Genomic DNA, 19127 nt, shown 5'->3' with positions numbered 1-19127 from the left:
CCTGCTGACACAGTCAACACCAACAGTCTGAATATAGGCCATCTAAGCCATCGCCCATCAACAGTACTCCCGAAGGGCCTCACTCCCAATCAAGGTCACCCGCCCCCTAATTCCACCGATACGTGTAAATAGCTCTGCCCTCCTACCAGATCTCTCGAAATGGACAACCCAGTCTTGGACTTTATCCCCTCCGAGGTCGCCAAAGAGATGCAGCTGCGGACCAGGAAGCACGCCAAGTTCGACGAGATTGAGAAGAAGCTGCCCGATCCGCGGGCGTCGGTGCCGTATCGGTTCTCCATTAGCAATGTCCTCAACGAGGTCAGCATTCGGGTTCCCTTTTCCAAGGCCATTGCCAAGGGCGACATTGTCTGGCTCTTTGACAACACGGCCTACAAACAACAACAACAACAACAACAATCCCCGTCATCATCATCATCATCATCATCATCATCATCATCATCATCATCAGCAGCTCAGGGTGACAACGACAGCAACACCCCATGGCAAGCAGAATTCATCATGGCCGTCTTCGAAGGCGAGCCCAAATGCAAAGTCGCCGACATGGTCGCCGGCATCGCGGGCATCATCGGCCTAGCAGACGACGCCGAGGAGCGCCAGACAATCGAGGACAGGCTGCTGCCGTTCCTGTGGGACATTCGCGCGGGGAGGGCGACGACGGTGTCGCAGCAGGGAGGGGCCGAGCTGAAGCTGGGGCCGAGCGGGATCAATGGCATTTCGACAAACGTGCTGAGGCTGGTGCATGATGGGGCGACGGCGGCGGCGTCGCATACGAGGAGGGCGACTTGTGATGTGGAGGGCGTGGAGGGTGTTTTGAGCATGGAGACGCATTTTGCTGGGCCGGAAGGATGGGGAATCATATCCGGTATGAGACAGGCGCCTCGGAGACTGCGTCTATGGTAGGAGAAAGCTGAGAGAGCTGACAAGACTCACCCAGACATTGACGACACAATCAAAATCACCACGACAAGCGACCCCATCGGCATCCTCAAAGAAACATTCATCAACCCGCCCTCCCCCGTCCCGGGCATGCCCGAGCTCTACGCGGGCATAAAGTCCCTCCTCCCGCGCGACACCCCCTGGTTCTACCTGTCCGCCTCGCCGTACAACCTGTACCCCTTCCTCAAGGGCTTCCGCGACGAGCACTTCCCGCAGGGCACCTTTATCCTGCGGGACTCGAGCTGGAAGACCATCACGGGCCTGCTGGCTTCGCTGACCATGGGCACGGAGGAGTACAAGGTGGATCGGATGATCAAGGTCCATGGGTGGTTGCCTCGGCGGAAGCTCATTGTTTTTGGGGACTCCACGCAGTCTGATCCCGAGTCCTATGGCGAGATGTAAGTCACTGCTCACTTCACACAATGCACATTTACAATCCCCCAACCAAAGAGCAGAAAATTGTATGAAACAGTTTGGTTAACATGCTTCTTTCTGAAAGTTATCGAATGTTCCCGGGCTGGATCCGAATGATCTTCATCCGCAAGGACACCGACTCGGCGGCCATTGGGCTCGCGGAGAAGAACGAGCCGCAGAGGTTCGAGAAGGCCTTTACCGGCGTTCCTAGAGATGCTTGGCACGTCTTTGAGAATCCCGCTGAGTGTCTGGATTTGGTCAAGAATGTGATTCAGAAACACTCTTGAGGCTAAAGTGCTTTCCACCTTTTAGATTTGATCTTCTTTTGCTGGTTATGCGTTGTCCTCTTCTTCTTGATATAAACGACATTTGGGGTTACAATGTCACTGTAGAATTTTGTATAGGTTGTGTAAGGGGGGATTTTTGGTTTATTTGGAGAGACCCAAGTCACCGGCTCTCATCTCATGGGCTTCCTGTCCTTTTCGCACTATTTCATGTATTTTAACGAATAGTAGACGCATGTACAACATGGATAATAAATCGGTGACTCTGAGGAATGGGCTTCCTCCTCTCCAAAGCACGGCCCTGTATCCAAGACGCAAGAGGGATATACCATATACGGCCGACCTGAACAGCTGTACGAGCAGTTTCAAACATCATGTCCTCTGCTCCGCTCTGTGAATCAACATCCGAGATCGTGAATCAACATCCGAGATCCATGAAAATGAAGCCATATAAACGCCTTTCGCCAGTTCCTCTGCCGAAATCATGCCCGCCAAACTATGATATTGTGTTTCCGTTCAACGTTCCGCTGTTTAGTGTGCAGGTTCCCCCCTTCTGCCCGTAAATCAACAAAAAAAGTCTATGAAACAAACAGCGTCTCCCGAATTTGAGCAGATGTCCTCTTCGCCAACTCCTCCTTGGCTCGCTCTCCAAAAGTAAACTGGTCGTAGAATAGGTGATCATTCGGGGCCTCACACTCTTGACTGTTCGCATGCGCCTTGCCAAGCCCAACAACTGCTCGGCTTCCAGCGGTGCAGGGCGTCCAGACATCAAAGAACCGCATCGCATCGTCCGCAGGCCTGGTGCCTCGGCCTCTGCTATCCCTGAGGCCGGATCGCTGCATTTCTTCTTCCGTCATGGCATCCAAAACATTGCTCACCAAGGAAGACTGGAGCCCCAGACGCCGCGGGTAAGGCGCATAAATGACATCGTCCTTGGTAGCATCGCCTTCCTTTCCATTGTCCTTGGGCCGAAGCGATTCCGGGAGATATTGCAGCAAAGAAGACATTGTCGGAACTGTTGCGGCCGTGTCTATGCCCTCGTTTTCGATCCCCTCAGGCTTGGAGTCGCCCTTCCTCCTCCAGTCCTCCAGCTGTTTGGAGACCAAAGAGTTCCACTTCTGAGTGAGGTATGCAGCGTTTCGCAGATGGACGCCTCTCGACTGCGGAGCAGATGGAATCGGGCGGTTCTGCCAGCCCGGGACGAGCGTGATGTCGAAGAGCTGCGGGATTACGACGCGGAAGCTCTCCATCTTGCGCTCGTCAACCTTGTTGTCGGGGTCAGTGAGGGCCTGGACCTGTGCCTGGGTCACGTTGGACCAGAAGTCGGAAAAGGCGGGAGACTTTGGGTTCAGCGATTTCCGATAGAGCAATTCGATCTGAGTAAACATGCTCGTGACCGAGGCGTCGATGAGTCTTTCGCCCGTTTCTCGCGGCAGTGAAGCCAAATTCCAAGTCTCCCACGTGCCAAATGTGAAAACCCAGAGCGTCTCTCGAGGCGGAATCTTTGGAGGGGACATGGTCAGAAACTCTTGCACCTGCGCCTCCAGGTCAGGCGTCTTTGACGGCACCGGGTACTGTTCCGGGATGTAGAAGTTGTCGAGGGCCGGCTTCTCCGTAAGGTTCGCCTGCTCGTTGAACATTTCTAGGGCGCGGATTTCTGTGCCATAGAGGCTGTTGGATGTGAGGCCGGGCTGCGATTCGATCGGGGGAACAAAGGAGAGAACAGAGCGGCAGTTGAGCTAAGATGAAGACGGTCCGTTAGCATCGGAAGGTGAATATATTGACAGCACAAGCAAGCTGCCGCTTCCATCTGTCCTCACCTGTCTGCAGAGGTGTTCCGGCCATGACTGCCGCGTATGCTTCGCATCAGGCGCGCTCCCCATCAGATCCTGCGAGCCAAAGACGACGATTCGCAGGTCGCCCGTGACAGACGGGTCAGGCGCCGACCAGGTGAGCATCTGCTGGTAGCGGTCGTCGAGCTGCAGCGGCACAAAGTAGAAGAGCATGAGCAGGACAAAGGCGACGGCGGTGATCTGCAGTATGGATCGCGGACCGCCCCGCCACATGCGATGCGAGCAGACGAGAAGGAACGCCTTTGCCCGGTGAGTCCATTTCGACGGCCCGTCGCCCGAGAGCTGGTCATTGGCGAAGCCGCTCATGGTGAAGCGACGGGGGGAGGATCGGTGTATCAGGGTCCAGGAGGAAGGAGAGGAAGAGAGGGGACAAAGGGAAAGAAATGGCGGCTTCAGTGCGCAAACATGAGACGGAACGGGTATAACAAGGCGTTGGCTCCGGGTCCTGGGCGTGTATTAAAGCAACTTGAACTTGCAGTATGGGGAGCCAGGGGGGATCTGCATGGGGTCGTTCGACAGGCGCTAGACGGACCCCTAAAGGTGATCGATCAACCAGGGGTGCAGAAGAGGAGGAGAAATGGATGATGCAGGTAGGGATGAAGAGTAGGTGTATGATGCTAGATGTAGGTACGGGTGTGGAAGAATGAGGAAGAGAGACTGAGTGAGGGCATCGTGTTGAGGAGGAATACGGAACACACAGGTTCTGGTGTAGCACAGATGAGGTGCGGACGTCCAGTTCTGTAGTACGTGCACTAGGGGGGGAGACTAGCAGTAATTGACGGACTGACAACCCCCGTAATCATGCACTGGCTTTGCCCAGTCCGGAGTGCGGGCACGCGAGCAAAGATGGGTAGGACCACATCAGTCCAGATGACGGCACGTTGATATTATTACAAGGGCACCTAAATGATTATCCTTGCCACTCTGAAGTTTGAAGACTTGCACTGCCAAGAAGGTGGTACGTAAGACATGTCCAGTACGTAAGTCGTTCTTCTCTGTACGCAATACTCCTGGATAACAACAGTTCTTGCTGTCGAAATTTGCATGAAATCGGTCAAATTCCTCCTGACCGCCACACCGTTCTTTTGCGCATTGGGCTCTGCTAGATTGTTCGTGCTCGGCGGCTAATACCAAGAAGGCCTGAGACGCAGCTTGGGGGCTTCGTCGTTGCCGCATTGCCGCGGTTGGACTTTTTGACGATGCCACCAAGGCCAGCCACTTCCGGGAGGGGTGGGGACACGGACGCTGCTATATTTCACGAGATGCCCTCGAGTTGTCAGGATGACGGCTCATAACCCATCTGTTAAGATACAGGAAAATATCCAGCATATCGTCAATTGACTTCATGGTTAACCATCTGGCCCACCTAACCAATGTGCCTTGCCTGAACCCCAGAGTCGCGAAGCGAGCAGTTGAACCGCAAATCCGGAGTAAAACTGCATGGAGCAGGAAAGATGGAAATACGAGCTGCGCGTCTTGGCCTACGTGTGAGATGACCAAACGACTTGAGCGAATGGACGAATGAAAACGAGTTGCATCGAGACTCCCATGCGCTGGTTGAACCTGGATCGCATCTCCTTGCACTTTTGAAGTGATTGGCCCAACTCCATCTGGAAAAGGGGCGCGCGATAGGATCTTGCCGTTGGAGTTGGACGCGAGCCCCTGGAACGGCTTGCAAGGCTCATGGACAGTCAAGACATCGACAGCCTCATACAAAGTTCTTCCCTCAAAGACAAGGAACTTGAAGCGGGGGGGGGGGTTAACTAGATAGAATCTGAAGACAGATGACAAACCGGCATTCTCTGGAAGAGTGCGCCATCGACCTTGGCAACAGAAAGGCGTCGATCGCTTGTGGAGGACGTGTGCTTTTGCCGTCAGTCAGCACCTGCGCATCTGGCTAAATGCACAGTACCCATGTAAGAGTTGAGAAGTCAGCTGGCTTCCTTCATACGGTGGTTCAGCCATCTAGCTGCAACAGCATATTGCTTCCTCCTTTCCAACCATCAGTGCTAGCAACTTCAACCATTACACCCAAGAGAACAGCTGATTGTCTCTACACGTCGACTGATGGTACTTTTCAAGTCGTCAACGTACTATCCTCTGATTCTTGCACTAGGATTAGTCTGTCGGTAGTGTCTGCCGGTGAGGCGGAGCCGGTACTCGTAAGCCATCAAATATCATCACCAGGCACCAAGCTGCCGAACCCGGCCCGGGTCCCTTGCGGAGCCTCATGTGCACTCGGGATGACACGGCAGTCCCCTTGTATTTCATTCTTATCTCTGCCCTGGAAAGGGGATGGCATCGTTCGTTGGAGACTGTCCGTTCTTTTTATCCCGGCAATTCAATACAGTAGGTAGGCAGGAAACGACGAGGGAGATTTTATGTTGACGACCGCATTCCAGCGCAGCGATCACTTCGCAGATCGTTGGGATGATGCGACATGTGAATGACTTGCAGAATCCATTGGTGCCTAGGCAAGGGCAGCACGTCGACGAAAATCGTTCATGGTGAGGTAGAACCCGATTTTTTATGCTTCGTTCGAATGTAAGCCCGGCCACGTTAGATGCTAACCATCCGTTCTTAAGCCTACAGCCTTAACCGTCGCCGTGCCGTCTTCCAGCCACAGTCTGCAGCGCCTCCTTTGGGAAGCCATCAAGGCCCCTAGCATCAGCTGTTCTATTTTCAGTTTCTTCAGCAAACGCCCTAATCCATTACCTGGGCAACTATAGGGAGCGATGAGACATCAGGATTCTAACACACCTCATCAGCAATCCTCTCTCCCTTGCAGCGACGTGCTGCATACATCGAGTCGATTCAGCCTCTCTGGATGAAAACAAGCAGTAGTTCATACTGTAGTAGTTGTGACCACTGCTGACCTCATTCTCCGTGCATCTCGGTTCCCCCGTAAACTCGAGAGTCCAGCGCACGTGGTTGGACTGCAGGATAGGGTAATATTACACGTACCCTTCAATATGGACGTTATTTTGGGATAAACCCAAGCCTTGAGCAGCACGCTGCCTTGAATTCATCCATAGATTGCTACGACCTGCTGTATCTGTACTTGGTGTCCAGGCAGCGGCTCACTGTAACGGGCTTTAACCCGGCGGTATTCGATACCTGCCAAATGCCAGCCCGCTTCTTCTCATTGGTTCTGCCTCGCTTCGATTCTGCTAGCAGCAGCCGTCTTGCCCGGATTCTGCACCTGCAACTTGTATTTATGGGACCGCCCATTTGTCGATCGCGCCTAGTACGTCACACACACACAGAGAACCACCAGCTTCTTCCGCGCTGAATCCCGTCTGAACCACGGAGTTTTTTTTGCGCCGGCGTCGCTGGAGAGCGCTTACCGAGCAGCTGGTTTTGATCACGCACAGAAGAAGAGAGGAAAGGAGAGGACGGACTGCTCCAGACGGCGCGACACGAACTGCGCAGCTCGACGCAATCGCCCCCTCCCGACTATCGAAATCCACGTCAAACCCGAAGTCAACAGCAAAAGGCGAGCCCGACAATGCACAGGAGCCGGCGCCGCGAGCTATGATCGCCTCCGCACTGCGTCCATCCTCCGCGTCTAGGCCTCACCGCGCCCCTCGGACGTCTTGTGCAACCTTCGACCGCCGTCTCTGACACAGCACGATATGCTCTCTCACCTGCGCTTCCACCGGCGGGGGCCCTCAAACCCTTCCTCGCCCGCTCCCGATCAATCCTCGCCCTCGTCGCTGCAGAGCCACCAGCAGTCGCCCCTCAATCCCGACTCGGCCTCTCCCCTCGATGCCCAGCAGCCGTCGCCCGCTTCCGCCTCCCAGCCGCCGACCTTGCCGCCGATAGCCCGCGTGACGTCAAGCGACCTCGACTTGGAGCCTCTTGGCCAAGCAGACAAGCAGGATGTTGACAAGCAGTCGCAGCCTGTCAGTCGGCCTGCGCCGCCTCAGAAGTCGGGATACAGCACCGGCTCCAGCTCCAGCTTCATTGGCGGAGTTGCCTTGCGCAACTACCAGCGGAATGCGCAAGCACAACAAGTCGACAGCCATGGCCAGACTTCACCGAAAAAGGCCGACCCGCCGCCGAGGCCATCGCCGCAGGCGTCGAATAGTTCAAAGGGAATCGCTTCGCTGAGCATTAACAACCTCGCCGGCTCTTCGTCATCGAGTCAGCGACATTCTGGATCTCGCCTGGCGGGCGAGTCTCTGCCGTCGAGTAGTGTGTTGAGTGTTGAGCCCCTCAAGGGCAAGAAAGGGCTGCCATTTCTCAAGAACCCAATGTCAACGCTGCTGTTGAGAAGGAAGAACAACCAAGGCCTGTCAAATGACTTGCCTCTGCCCCTGAGCAGCCGTCTAGACGAGCCTACGTATGATCCCCGCATCAAGGGCACCAGGGTTCACGACTTTAGTGCCCCGAGGCGGCGGACGAATGCCCCCGCGACTGATACCGTCGCTATCCGCTCTGCTTCCCTGGCCAATATCGCCCTGGAGTCGGGCGTTGGTCCTCATGACGGGCCCGAGAACCGAGGCTCCGTAGCGTTGGACGGGCAGCTACAACGCCGCATGATGAGCAGTGCGTCGGATCCCGCTCGTCCAGAATCAGGGAGCACGAACTCGCAGACTATTGCCCAATCATCCAGCGTGTCTTCCGTCAGAACGGGGTCCTCCACCGCAGAGCAAGCCTTTCCGCTGGAAGAAAATGTCGTTCGTGAACTCACATTGAAGAAGAATGACCCGGCCCTGCAAGCAACTCCTTCAGCAGCCTCTCAGGCTACCGCCCAGGACATGGTCAACCCAACCAGGGATACCGGCTCCATACACATCACCCGGTCAAGAAACGTCTCTCTGTCGTCCATTCCAAGACACATGAAGAGCACCTCTTCGCGTTTTAGCTTTGACATGATTGGGGCTGCCAAGCAGGAAAAGCTGCTGGAAGAGCGCCATCGGCAGCGGGAGCTAGACAAAAAGGCCGCAGAGGGCGAGCCAAGGGACTCCCGTTTTGACGACTTTGACGAGGATTCCTTTGACTACGACGCCATGATGGAGGATGACGGCTTGGAAGAGAGGATTCCAGGTATCAACGCCGACTATGAGGAAGAGGAGATACCGTATCTCGACGACGGATATGATGAGCAAGAGGCCCAGTACAGTCAGGATCAAGTCGATCCAGACGACGACCAGGAGAACTTTGCTGGCTTTACGTTTCAGCGGTCTAATGTGACCTCGTCTCTGACGAGTCCGCAAAGCTTGGGTGTGATGGCAACTCCCCGAGACGCCGACGGCGCGGTCATTGGCTGTGCAATGACCAAGGACTCTCCGGGACTTCCATTGCCGCCCTCAACGCTGGCGCCGTCAGGTCAGGGGGCCGACGCCCAAGTATCTGGTCTGGGGATTCACGGAGTGGATGCTGTTTCGGATTCTCTACAAACATTGAACTTGGAAGCAGGCTGCGCACCGCCCTTCACAGCCGTGTCACCGCCAGAAACCATGCGCCGTAAGATGAGCTATGACGATCTATATTTCGACGAAGGCATGGCCGAGTTCGGAGGCGTGTTTGCCGAAGATCTGGCTGGAGGTCCTCCAGACGATGGAGTGCCTTTTGATGAATCAATATTCGACAACGACGATACAGATCGGTACGGCCGACCTTTCCCTGGAGCTTTTGCGGCCGCGAAAGCAGCGCGGGAAGGGAAAAACAAGCAAGCGGCTGTGCAGCCGGAAACGGAGAAGGAAGAGCCCGGTTTAGAATCGCAGCAGGGTCCGGAGCAGCAAGGCCCTCCTCAGCCAGAGACACAGACCTCTACGAGCATCAGCCCAGGGGACTCAGACGGGTACGATGATGGCCAAGTTTCAAGACATCTGCCTCCGCTGTCCGAAACCACCATTGTTGCTCCCCAGCCAACGGCTTACAGCGCGAATCCCATCGCTGCCTATCAAGCTGCTCTGGCCGCGGCCGCCCAGAAAGCGGCGGCATCCGGCGAGTTTGAACGCTCATTGGCACAGTCTCCCACCGACGCCGATACCAATGGCCCGGCATCTACAAGCTTTGACGAGTCAGATGGGCTGCCTCACTATGCATACGACGACTACGGTTATTCTTACGACGATATGGATGATTTTGAGATGGACGACGATGCCATCATCGCAGAGGCCAATGCTAGCGCTCTAGCCAATGATTACGATGGGTGGTACGGACAAGAGTTTGGTTTCTACGCTGCCCCGGTCAATAACCACGGCTCCCACAACGCGGGCCCCGGCTCCGACGACAACGCATACGTTGCCGGAGGATTCTTCGGTCCCAAAGGTGCAAGCAATATCAGTCGCAGCAAAAGTGGGCGTGCGGTCTCGAGGGAGCCCAACTTGACCCCCATCACCGAGCGGTCAGAATACTCTAATAGAAACTCCCTCATGAGCCTCGGAATGCCACCCATCAGCGGCACGCCCGTCCTCCAAAGCCCCGGGCTGGCTCAGCTCGCCATGATGGCGGATCGAGGCGACGACCAGATGAATTTGACGGCCCTCCTCCGGCTGCGATCGAAGGCGTGGGGAGGTTCTCAAGCCAGCCTGGTCTCGAGCAAGGACGGCTCCCCAAGGTCCGAAAGGGGGGATGTTCCCGGTTCGCCGCGAGGGCCTGGGTTTCCGGCCGGTTTTCCCTCCTCGATTGGCCATACGCGAAAGAATTCGGCCTTTTCCGTCGTGAGCCGCGATTCGGAAGCTGGCAGTGCTCCTGCCAGCCCTACGCTCGCAATGCCCACATCGGCCCTCGCCTTCAGCTCGTCAGTTGCATCCGACTCTGAGAATCACGACGCAGACGTGGCGTCAGCTTGGGCGGCGGCCTCGACATCCCCGGTCCAATTGGGGTCGAACGTCCTACAAGAAGGCATCTCACCGCTCAGCGATGCGCGTTATCCACCGGCCTTCGCAACATCTGGAGCACACCCGCACGCTATGGGTAGCGGCCAACCCGCTACGAGCCCAGAGAAGGGCCACCAGCGACAGAAGGGTTCGACAGATAGCATTTCCTACATGATGGAGGAGGAGAGCGGTGGAACACGGTGGATCTTGGAGCGCCGGCGAACGGGGGAGTTTGGAGAAGTCGAGATTCTGGAGCGGGAAGTCGTCGAAGGCGGGCGTATATAGGAGTATGTCGATTTGGCGACCGGGACTGAGCATATCTGGGATTGACTCGCATGACGATGATGGCAAACGAAAGCGATGATAAATAATGGCCTTGTGGGCGAGAATGGCGCAATACCCTTTGCAATTGATGAGCGGTATGGATGACATTGTACGATAGGATGATTCTGGAGGCGATTTCGGGAGGCAATGCCTCAATGGGGGGGTGGATCTACGTTTGAGTACTGTAGTTGGATGTATATAAAAGGGAACATTTTCTGGGTTGGATTCGGTTTGGATTGTGGGAGCAGAATGGTGTTTTCAGAGTGATCTTTTGAAAAAAGTTGAAGCGTCGACAGCTTATAGACTTTCATTGACGGGAAATTTCCTTGTCAGACGGCATGATGTATTTGGATGGTTGGATGGTTCGAAAACGATGAGTGCTGGATGTGCTGCGGGCGAAAAAAATAACACGGTTTTGCGAGTCTGTTGTCGCCTTTCTGTTTAGAAAGATGGGGTTTTATTGATCCTTGGTATATGTGACTTTCGTGAGGGTTGTGATGCACGCTTGGATCTCGGGATTCTCTTTATGCCAGGTTGTGGCAGATTCATGTGCTGCGAGGTGCATTCTGTTTCAAGGACATGAGGTACTGCCATATATACGCCACTATGATGACTGATGAGGCATCTTGCCATGGGAAAATTGAATAAACAGTTTGCGATTCATTGCCCTCGGGGGAAAGGGTTGCATATTCTCGTTGAAGCGGAATGTTGACAGAAGGCAATGGAATCTACAATACAGATGTACTCAGTCCATGCATGTCAACTACATGTGTGCACGTATTCAAGCCTTGATGATCAGATGCCTCGACTCAAAAGTAGAGGCCGAAGTTCCAATAAAGCAGGGGAGGGGAGACGGGGGATGCTCTGCCGTGCCATGCAGTCCAGATTGCGCCATATTAACCAACCAGAGAAAAACTCGGTGATGCGCAGAAGCACTCTTTCCGTCAATGTTTCTTGTGAGCAGTCGCTGGAATTATCAAGCAGCAGAGCCACAATGGGCGTTGAGCGATGACTGTCCGATGATGCCGTTAATTTGGGATTGTTTAGCAGTAATCGCCGTCAAGTTTGGTCAATGTCGACGACTGAGGCTGATGGGTGTACAAGTGGTATGGAAAGGCTACCACAACAAAAATGGGAATCCGTGCCAATATTGCAGACTTCAAACCGGAAAACCCATTTGGGTAGCTCCCAGCGACAAGTAAGAGCATGCAGGAAGCAAGCAGGCAACCACATGCAAACATCTGCAGCAAGACGCGCCCTTGTCCGGGTCTCGGAACGCCCACTCACACTCGATGCAGCAACGCGTCGTAAGCGCGAACCAACATGGAAAAATGAGGAGAGAGGAGAAGCAGGGCAGATGATAGGGAGGGAGTGCTGCAGCACTGTACTGTAGAAATTCGCGGGGTTCGAGCGCATGGCCGGCCAGGGCTGACCGGGTTCGCAATGTGTGGAGGTGGAGAAGCATGCAATGCAAGGCGACGGAACGGGAACGAGTGGCTTCTCGTGAATGTCCGGAGTTTTGCGACATGTCCGGCCATGATCGAGAGTAAGACGAGCAACGCCTCTTGGGTCATGCGGATCTGGATACACTGGTCGCCTGAGTCCTGAGTGGTATTCATCTTAGCTGACGGCGATGGGCTCATGGCGTCGGTAGCGGACAACTAAAAGTTCATGAAGGGACTCGAGTGTGCTTTGTTTGGCGTTTTTGACGACGCGGGATGCAGCCGCTGCTCCTCCGATTCTCTCCGCGAGACCCCTCCCGTATAGGCAACCTGTATTTGGGAGGTCGAGTGAGCGAGCGGGGCGTCGAGCATCGAGCATCGAGTCTGGCTGATCTTGTCGGCTCGGCGGCTGTCTCTGCTTCTGACATTTGCAGCAACTCCGGATTCCTTCAGACGCTGTATGTACTGATTATGCGAGAGCATCTAATGGAGTTACCTTAGGTAGCAAATGCGTCAGTATTCCATGTAGGCATCAGATTGGAAATACATCTCTCGGACGTCGCACGCGAGCAGGTTCTGGCTGCTTGAATCAGGCGATGCGTGGCATGATTGATAAGACCGGACGGAGTTTGTTGGTGTGGGTGGTGGTGGGCCTTCTCGTCAAACTGCGGAGGACGAATCGCAAGAGCTGGTCGAACCGTCTCCGAGATCCCGAATTCGGACAAGGACGCTGGATCAGCACCAAAATACAGGGGCCCCAGGTGCCTGTAGGCGCTGTTCTCGCCTGGCTTTAGGTGTCAAAGGGCGCGCTAGGGCCCGTCCTTGCAGCCTAAAGCATGAGTGGCTGCTGGCGGCATTTCCCAATTGGAGCGCCGTGCAGCGATGCCATTACGCACCAACTTTTCTAATTTTTTTTTCTCGTCTGCTATCGCTCTCCGGCCCTCCGAGTCGTGCTGCTGCTGTATTAATTCGCGATAGCTCCACCCTCGCGCGACTCCTCCCGTCCACTCTGCCTTTTTTTTTTTTTTAACAGACTTTCCCCAGCTTCTCTCATACTCGTCCCATCTCGCTGCTCCCCAGACTCTGAATCTTGATTCCGCTTTTCAATCTTGCAAAAAGCTCCTCCAACAATCCAATATCTGATCACGATAACCCCGCCACCAGCTTCCAACGCTCTCTCTCCACCAGGCAACCTCCTCCACCCACATCTTCACATCACCATGTTCGCTACAAGAGCTCTTCGACAGGCCGCTGTCCACGCCGAGCGGACTCCCATGATCCGATTCCTCGGTCCCCGAACCATTCCTTGTAAGACTAACCATCCTCATTTCACCGGAGACGACAAGGGACGTTGTGTGGACTGACGTGAGCTCTTTTTCTCCCCCTCAGCTTCCATCGACCACACTCCTCAGCCTCACCCCGCTTCTCCCTCGGGCAAGCTTCCCGAGGGCTTCACCGCGTACTACGGCAACGGCGACGCGGCTGCCCGGCACAACTCCTTCGGCGCCTACCGTGATCACGCCCAGCAGCACGGCCCCCTCCAGAAGACTATCGGCGGTGCTGATGCCGGCATTGGCGGCTCCTCTGGCCACCAGCTCGGCTCCATCCTCCCTCCCAAGGGCGTCGCCTTTGACGTCTCCGAGCTGCCTGCCCGCTTCCGCCGCCGCCCTATCGACCTGAGCGAGATTGAGGCCATCGAGTCCGGCGGCGCAGCCTTGATTTAAGCTGCGGATGGCAAATGAGGAAGATGGATTTCAACAAGCACAATGAGACTGATAGGGGACACCGGATGATGACCTCTTTACCGGCAATTTCACTTTTACAACAAAACGGCGTGCCTCGGCAATGACACCACATCAGAGGCCAGGTGGTGTGTACGACTACTATATTGTATGAATGGGGAGTGCTGTCGGAAGGGGCTGAACAGACACCTGGTGTGGAAAAGTCGTCAAGATTGGGCCAAGACGACGAAAGCTTCTGGCTGCTCTGCGCATAGGGTCGAGCCGAGCTGCGTCTTTGCAGCTGGCTGTTTCTTCTATCCCTAGTCTGGGTAAAGGCCCGAGACTGGACAATGGGCGGCAACTCGGCAGGAGACATGGGCAACATCGTGTCGGAGGGTATCGCGTCGTCCATGGCGGGTATCATGGGCAAGGCGCATAGCTATCTCTTTGAGCCCTCAAGACTTGGCCTTGCTCGAGTTGCTGCACTAGGTTGAGAGGTGGAATAGTGCCACAAAGGCACAAGCATTTACTACAAGCAAAATCCCCTGAAACAGTTCAAAATAATGCACTCAAAAAAATACAATATCTTTTCAATCAAAATCTACACTGATATTCCGGTGTGTGTGAGTTGTCGCTTAATGCCGAGGCTTGAAGTCTACCTCAGTAGTACGAGCACCCTACAGCCATTTGATAGGCCCACCTACTCAAGCTTTATTCGGTATTACATTGAGCAGCAAGACTCACTGTCACCCGAAGATCAATGAGGAACGTAGCTGCTCTGACAGCGCAACCCTTGGACTGGGTGGTTCATCACTTCCAACTAAAAGCAACACAAAGTGTCTTGGAGGTCAATTGAAAGACGTGATTGGCTTGAAGGCTGAATAGGATGCGACAGTGTACTGGTGATGCTAGGCACTGTACAAGAAGCCACGTAATCCGTGCCTCTATACAGTGCTCGGCGTGCAATTTCCCGTTATTCATATCACCCCACCGTCCAGGGTTGCGATAATGACATCCACGTCGTCTCTCGAACCTCCGTCCATCGCTGGCCATGCCATGACAGGAGCTTGTAGCTCCCCGTTCCGCCAACGTCGCATCCCATGGAGGCGTCACCGCTGACTCGCCAGCCTCAGCCCGAGGTTTTCGTTCCCAAGATCATCGAGCTCTACTCGGTCCTTTTCAAGGTTCGCCCACAGCCACCTCTCTCTCTCCCCCTTCGTCCAGGATACTTGTAGCTAAACTCGAGTTGCTTCAAGGTATTCGCTACATGCTGTATATCCGTTTCTTCTACTTTCTTCTCTGACATGCGCTCATGCTGATCGAAGGCGGCGTGGTAGGAGGACGACGACGGCGACAAGTCCGAGGGCTTCTGGAGGGAGTTCTTCCTGTTGCGACCCGATCGGCCGGCGTTGAGGAGGATCCTGAACGACATCCACCCGGCCGACCTGCTGCTCCTCGAGGGGCGGACGAGAGAGCTCTTTAGCCAGGCGATTGCGGCGGTCAAGAATGGCAAAGGCGCGGCCCCGTTACACGCTCTTGATGTATGCAGCGCTATAGATGATTTGGTTGAGCCCTTGTCGGGAACAGGTATCGGTTGCTGACACTCCGATAGACCTTGAGCGTCTTCCTCTCCTGCGTGCTGACGAAGAAGCATTCGCACCCGAGCTCCGACATCATCACCATCCTGGCCGGCCTCGACCATGTTGATACAGTGTTTACAGACTTTGTGAGCACTCTCGATGGAATCATACGCAATGGGACAGACCGTGTGTATGCCCCTCGATATCGTGATGGATGCTGTGCAAGTTGGCTGACAGAGGGGGCGATGCAGTGGATCTGCGCCACAAGGCGATCGAGGTGCTGCTAGCCGTCTCGGCTGGCGCATACCAGACGACGCTCCTCACGTACATGATACAGAGGGACCTCTTCCCATCCATTATGAAGGTAGGTTCGCAGCTGGCAGTCAAACAGCATGGACCAAACGGCAGGCTCACCAGTTACATCATGAGTTAGTTCATCCAGAGCACAGATCAGCCTGAGCAGGGCCTGGAGCCGTTCACCCTGCTGGGGATACTTGCCAACTACAACAAGTTTGAGTTCCAGAACCCATATCAGCTGCGCCTGAATGACTTTGTCAACGAGGCGGTCATTCAGAAGGTTGTGCGCTGCATTGGCAGTGTATGCCAGGCATTGCGGTCTGACTATATCGACATTCAAGACGACCTACCCGAGGGCTGGACGTTGAGCAGTACGCTGAACATGATTGGACTCGGGGCCATCACGCCGGGCCCGAAGCCGGAAAAGAAGCCCGTGTATGACGCTGCAACAGCAAAGCAGCTATTTACCAAGCTGTAAGCTACACAGAGCCCTACCGACGTCGTTGATGGATGGTACCAGTAACTAACACGACCAGACCCGGCCGGAATGCCGCCGTCCTGTTGGCAACGTATGACTTTTCTCACGCAAACAAACTGTTCTGCTTCCATCTCGTGACTTTACCCGGCGAAAAGGGCAAAGAGCGTCCGATGGCGAGCTATCTGTCGCTCACATCGTATCTTTTGCAGCACTCACACCTGTCGTCAAGAGCGACATATTATGCGCATCTAAACCTGATGGTGTTTCGTCTGCTGATTGAGGACCCGGCCATCTGCAAGAAGATTTGCAGCGACGAGTCCAAGGCGGCTGTGCGGCTCTGTCGACAGCGGCAACCCTTCCTGCCGCTGGTCAAGGGGGAGCGCGTGCTTGCGGCGTGCGTCCTCGACACGATGCTGGACGGCATCAATCACAACCTGAAGCGGCGGCTGGACGTCAGCCTCTACGTCCTCTGCCTGGGCATCATGCTGCGCATCATTTCCTATCTCTCGCGGTCCCGGACGCGGCTGACGTATCACTGGTCCGAGTTCTTTCGGTCTCTGCTGTCGCTCATCCGGTTCCTGAACACGTATGCTTCCGACTTGAAAGACTTGCAGCACATTGAAACGGTACTCGATCACGTCGTCAACCTGGTAGCACTGTCTCTGTCGGCGGGCGAGGCCTTCCTGCCCACGCCGGCCGCGTACGACGACCTCTTCTACAAAGTCTTTGAATCGGGCGAGGTGCTCGCCTCCTTCAAGGACAACTACCGGCTGGGCAACCGCAACAGCAACTCCATCGACACGCTCATCAGCGTCAGCGCGCACTACAAGCAGATGCTGACGGCGAGGGGCAGCTCGGAGAAGAAGCTACCGGCGAACCTGACGACGCAGCAGGTGGCCGAGGTGATTAAGCAGGGCTACGAGACGCTGAGCATCCAGGCGCGGGAGGGGCTGGACGGATGGGAGCGGTACCGGGAGGCGGACGACAAGATTCTGCTCAAGAAGTTGGCGAGGACGGCGGTGGGGGATGTAATGGGCATGGTGGAGAGGCAGAATTACTGAGTGAATATATGGGATCTTGCGTGTCTTCTTTGGTTCTGCTTTGTTTTTTATGGATCTGGGTTGTGTTTTCATTCTATTCGATGATACTTTGGTTGAAAGCCCAAAGAGTTGGCGGGGATACGGGATCTTTTGCGAAACAAGCTGTGTTCTAGGCTTGATCCTTCGTCAAAGCTGACATGCATCAACAGCATGTCACCCGTCTTGAACCACCTTCTTCTTCTCCTACCTTATATGAAGTCCGTTCTTTCACCCACACCTTGTTGAAGTGAGCTTGCACAGGACATCGACGTCATACTTTGCCCACACCGCTACACCGTCGAGAAGAAACGCTCTCTTTGGCACCGTTTAGCTGAATCTAGAACGCCAGATTCTTCCACCATTACAATCATGTAAGCTCGTGAGTCATCGTTTCTCCTCTGTACTTGGCAATCTCCCCATCTCCAGCGCAAAACGACGTCCATCTACATGTCCCATATCACTCCGTCTATAGAATCTCACCAACACGTTCTATCATCTCTCTCTCTCTCTCCCCCTCTCCAGTCTCCCCATACATACCCTATATACTCTATATAGTATGAGTTTCTGACCAGACCTGCAAAAGTCCAATTGGTGAAGAGTTGATGAATTTATATAGAGTACCTCATGCCAGCTCAACTTTCAGCTCTTTGACTTCGCTTGAGAGCCGGCTACGCCTCATCAGGTGATTGCCTTGGCGAACCCGCGCTGGAAACAGATCTAGCTTCTAGGCGACCTGTGTGAATTCCACCTTATTTACCATACCTTGTATTACCTTGAACACAGAGAGAGACAAGGGGAAAGAATACGGAGCAATCAGCAAAAGTACTGTGCATAGTGGATTCGTCGCCTGAGGTCTAGTACCTCCTGGCAACTTTCTTCGTCGTAGACTTCCCGATGTGATGGCTTCTGTCGGTATACCGTAGCAGGGGAGTTTCCATAAGGCATCTAATATCTTTCTTCCTTGTCAACCCCGTTCTCTGACATGCTCTCCCAACCAAGCAATAAACGCACACAAACATTCATCTCTCATATATAACGCAATACAAGCAATAACAACTCTTGCTCTCTCCCAGCATCTCAATAACACCCGCATCCCATCTCATCTCATCTCAGCTCAGCTAAGCTCAGCTCCATCCCCCGCCCAGAATTCCACAGTAACTCCGGTCCCCCACTCTCCACCCATCCGCCCCCCCTAGTCATGTCAAGTCAAAAGTCAAGTCCACCATAGGGCGCGCGCAAGCGGCAGCCCGAAGACCGGCCATGTCAAATCCAAAAGCACTCGTAAAAATATTGTTACAGCAACATGTATATGTATGTACAATATTGGATACTGGGCATCAGCTCAGCCTGAGCCGAGCGTCTTGTTTTTTCTCCCAGGGCGCATGACAAGCGAACGACATGTTATGGAGCGTGGCGGCGCCCTCCCCTCATACATATACTGGTACCTAGTGTCCGTTTGCTTCCTCCGTTCTGTTGATTCTTTTCCTTCTCTCTCTTTCTCTTCCTTTCCTCTTTTCTTTTTCCCCCTTTCCCCTCTTTTCTTTTCCTCCCTTCTCTTTCCTCTTTTCCGTCTTGATGCTCTTTTCCAGTGGTCTTCAAATAGCATTTTCTTCCTCCAACCACAAACCTTTTATGGGCATACTGTAAGCTCCAGCTTACTTACACCGCCGCATGTCGTCACCTTTTCTCAAACCCCCCCCCGAAAGCCGACAAAAAGGTCACAAGCAAGACAACAACACGATCCCTTCGACATCAAATTCCTCTCCTCGACCAAGTCTATCAGTGTCCATCTTGCTCGGATATCTCTCTCATCACCATGCATTTCCCCGATTCCAGCTGTTCAGGGGTTCCATTCCTTCGGGCTG

At 54.4% G+C, this 19127-nt stretch overlaps 6 protein-coding genes across 6 annotated transcripts; 5 read left to right on the top strand and 1 right to left on the bottom strand.

Annotated features, from left to right (window-relative positions):
• Nucleotides 1-159: 159 nt before the first annotated feature.
• On the top strand, nucleotides 160-1658 carry CCMA1212_003341 (Phosphatidate phosphatase APP1; the record flags this gene model as incomplete). The annotated part of the gene is made up of 3 exons (XM_073700692.1): nucleotides 160-883; nucleotides 956-1355; nucleotides 1457-1658. 3 exons carry the CDS (start codon nucleotides 160-162, stop codon nucleotides 1656-1658), a joined length of 1326 nt encoding a protein of 441 aa, XP_073560462.1.
• Nucleotides 1659-1705: 47 nt separating this feature from the next.
• CCMA1212_003340 (uncharacterized protein) lies at nucleotides 1706-1876 on the top strand (the record flags this gene model as incomplete). The annotated part of the gene is made up of 1 exon (XM_073700691.1): nucleotides 1706-1876. One exon carries the CDS (start codon nucleotides 1706-1708, stop codon nucleotides 1874-1876), a length of 171 nt encoding a protein of 56 aa, XP_073560461.1.
• A 357-nt stretch (nucleotides 1877-2233) lies between these two features.
• Nucleotides 2234-3814, bottom strand: CCMA1212_003339 (uncharacterized protein; the record flags this gene model as incomplete). Its single annotated transcript, XM_073700690.1, has 2 exons — nucleotides 2234-3394; nucleotides 3476-3814. 2 exons carry the CDS (start codon nucleotides 3812-3814, stop codon nucleotides 2234-2236), a joined length of 1500 nt encoding a protein of 499 aa, XP_073560076.1.
• Nucleotides 3815-7143: 3329 nt separating this feature from the next.
• Nucleotides 7144-10626, top strand: CCMA1212_003338 (uncharacterized protein; the record flags this gene model as incomplete). The annotated part of the gene is made up of 1 exon (XM_073700689.1): nucleotides 7144-10626. The coding sequence occupies one exon, from the start codon at nucleotides 7144-7146 to the stop codon at nucleotides 10624-10626; it is 3483 nt and encodes a 1160-aa protein (XP_073560077.1).
• Nucleotides 10627-12943: 2317 nt separating this feature from the next.
• On the top strand, nucleotides 12944-13831 carry CCMA1212_003337 (uncharacterized protein; the record flags this gene model as incomplete). Its single annotated transcript, XM_073700688.1, has 3 exons — nucleotides 12944-12947; nucleotides 13296-13415; nucleotides 13497-13831. 3 exons carry the CDS (start codon nucleotides 12944-12946, stop codon nucleotides 13829-13831), a joined length of 459 nt encoding a protein of 152 aa, XP_073560070.1.
• Nucleotides 13832-14828: 997 nt separating this feature from the next.
• CCMA1212_003336 (uncharacterized protein) lies at nucleotides 14829-17244 on the top strand (the record flags this gene model as incomplete). Its single annotated transcript, XM_073700687.1, has 6 exons — nucleotides 14829-15012; nucleotides 15166-15369; nucleotides 15441-15598; nucleotides 15646-15772; nucleotides 15842-16179; nucleotides 16242-17244. The coding sequence occupies exons 1-6, from the start codon at nucleotides 14929-14931 to the stop codon at nucleotides 17242-17244; spliced, it is 1914 nt and encodes a 637-aa protein (XP_073560071.1). The 5' UTR covers nucleotides 14829-14928.
• Between the last annotated feature and the right edge of the window lie 1883 nt (nucleotides 17245-19127).

Source organism: Trichoderma ghanense (genome assembly GCF_004382785.1).
Source record: "Trichoderma ghanense strain CCMA-1212 chromosome Unknown scaffold_3, whole genome shotgun sequence".
Lineage (NCBI taxonomy): Eukaryota > Fungi > Ascomycota > Sordariomycetes > Hypocreales > Hypocreaceae > Trichoderma > Trichoderma ghanense.
Note: the sequence above shows the minus strand (reverse complement) of the source record. Positions and strands in the feature narration are given on the sequence as shown.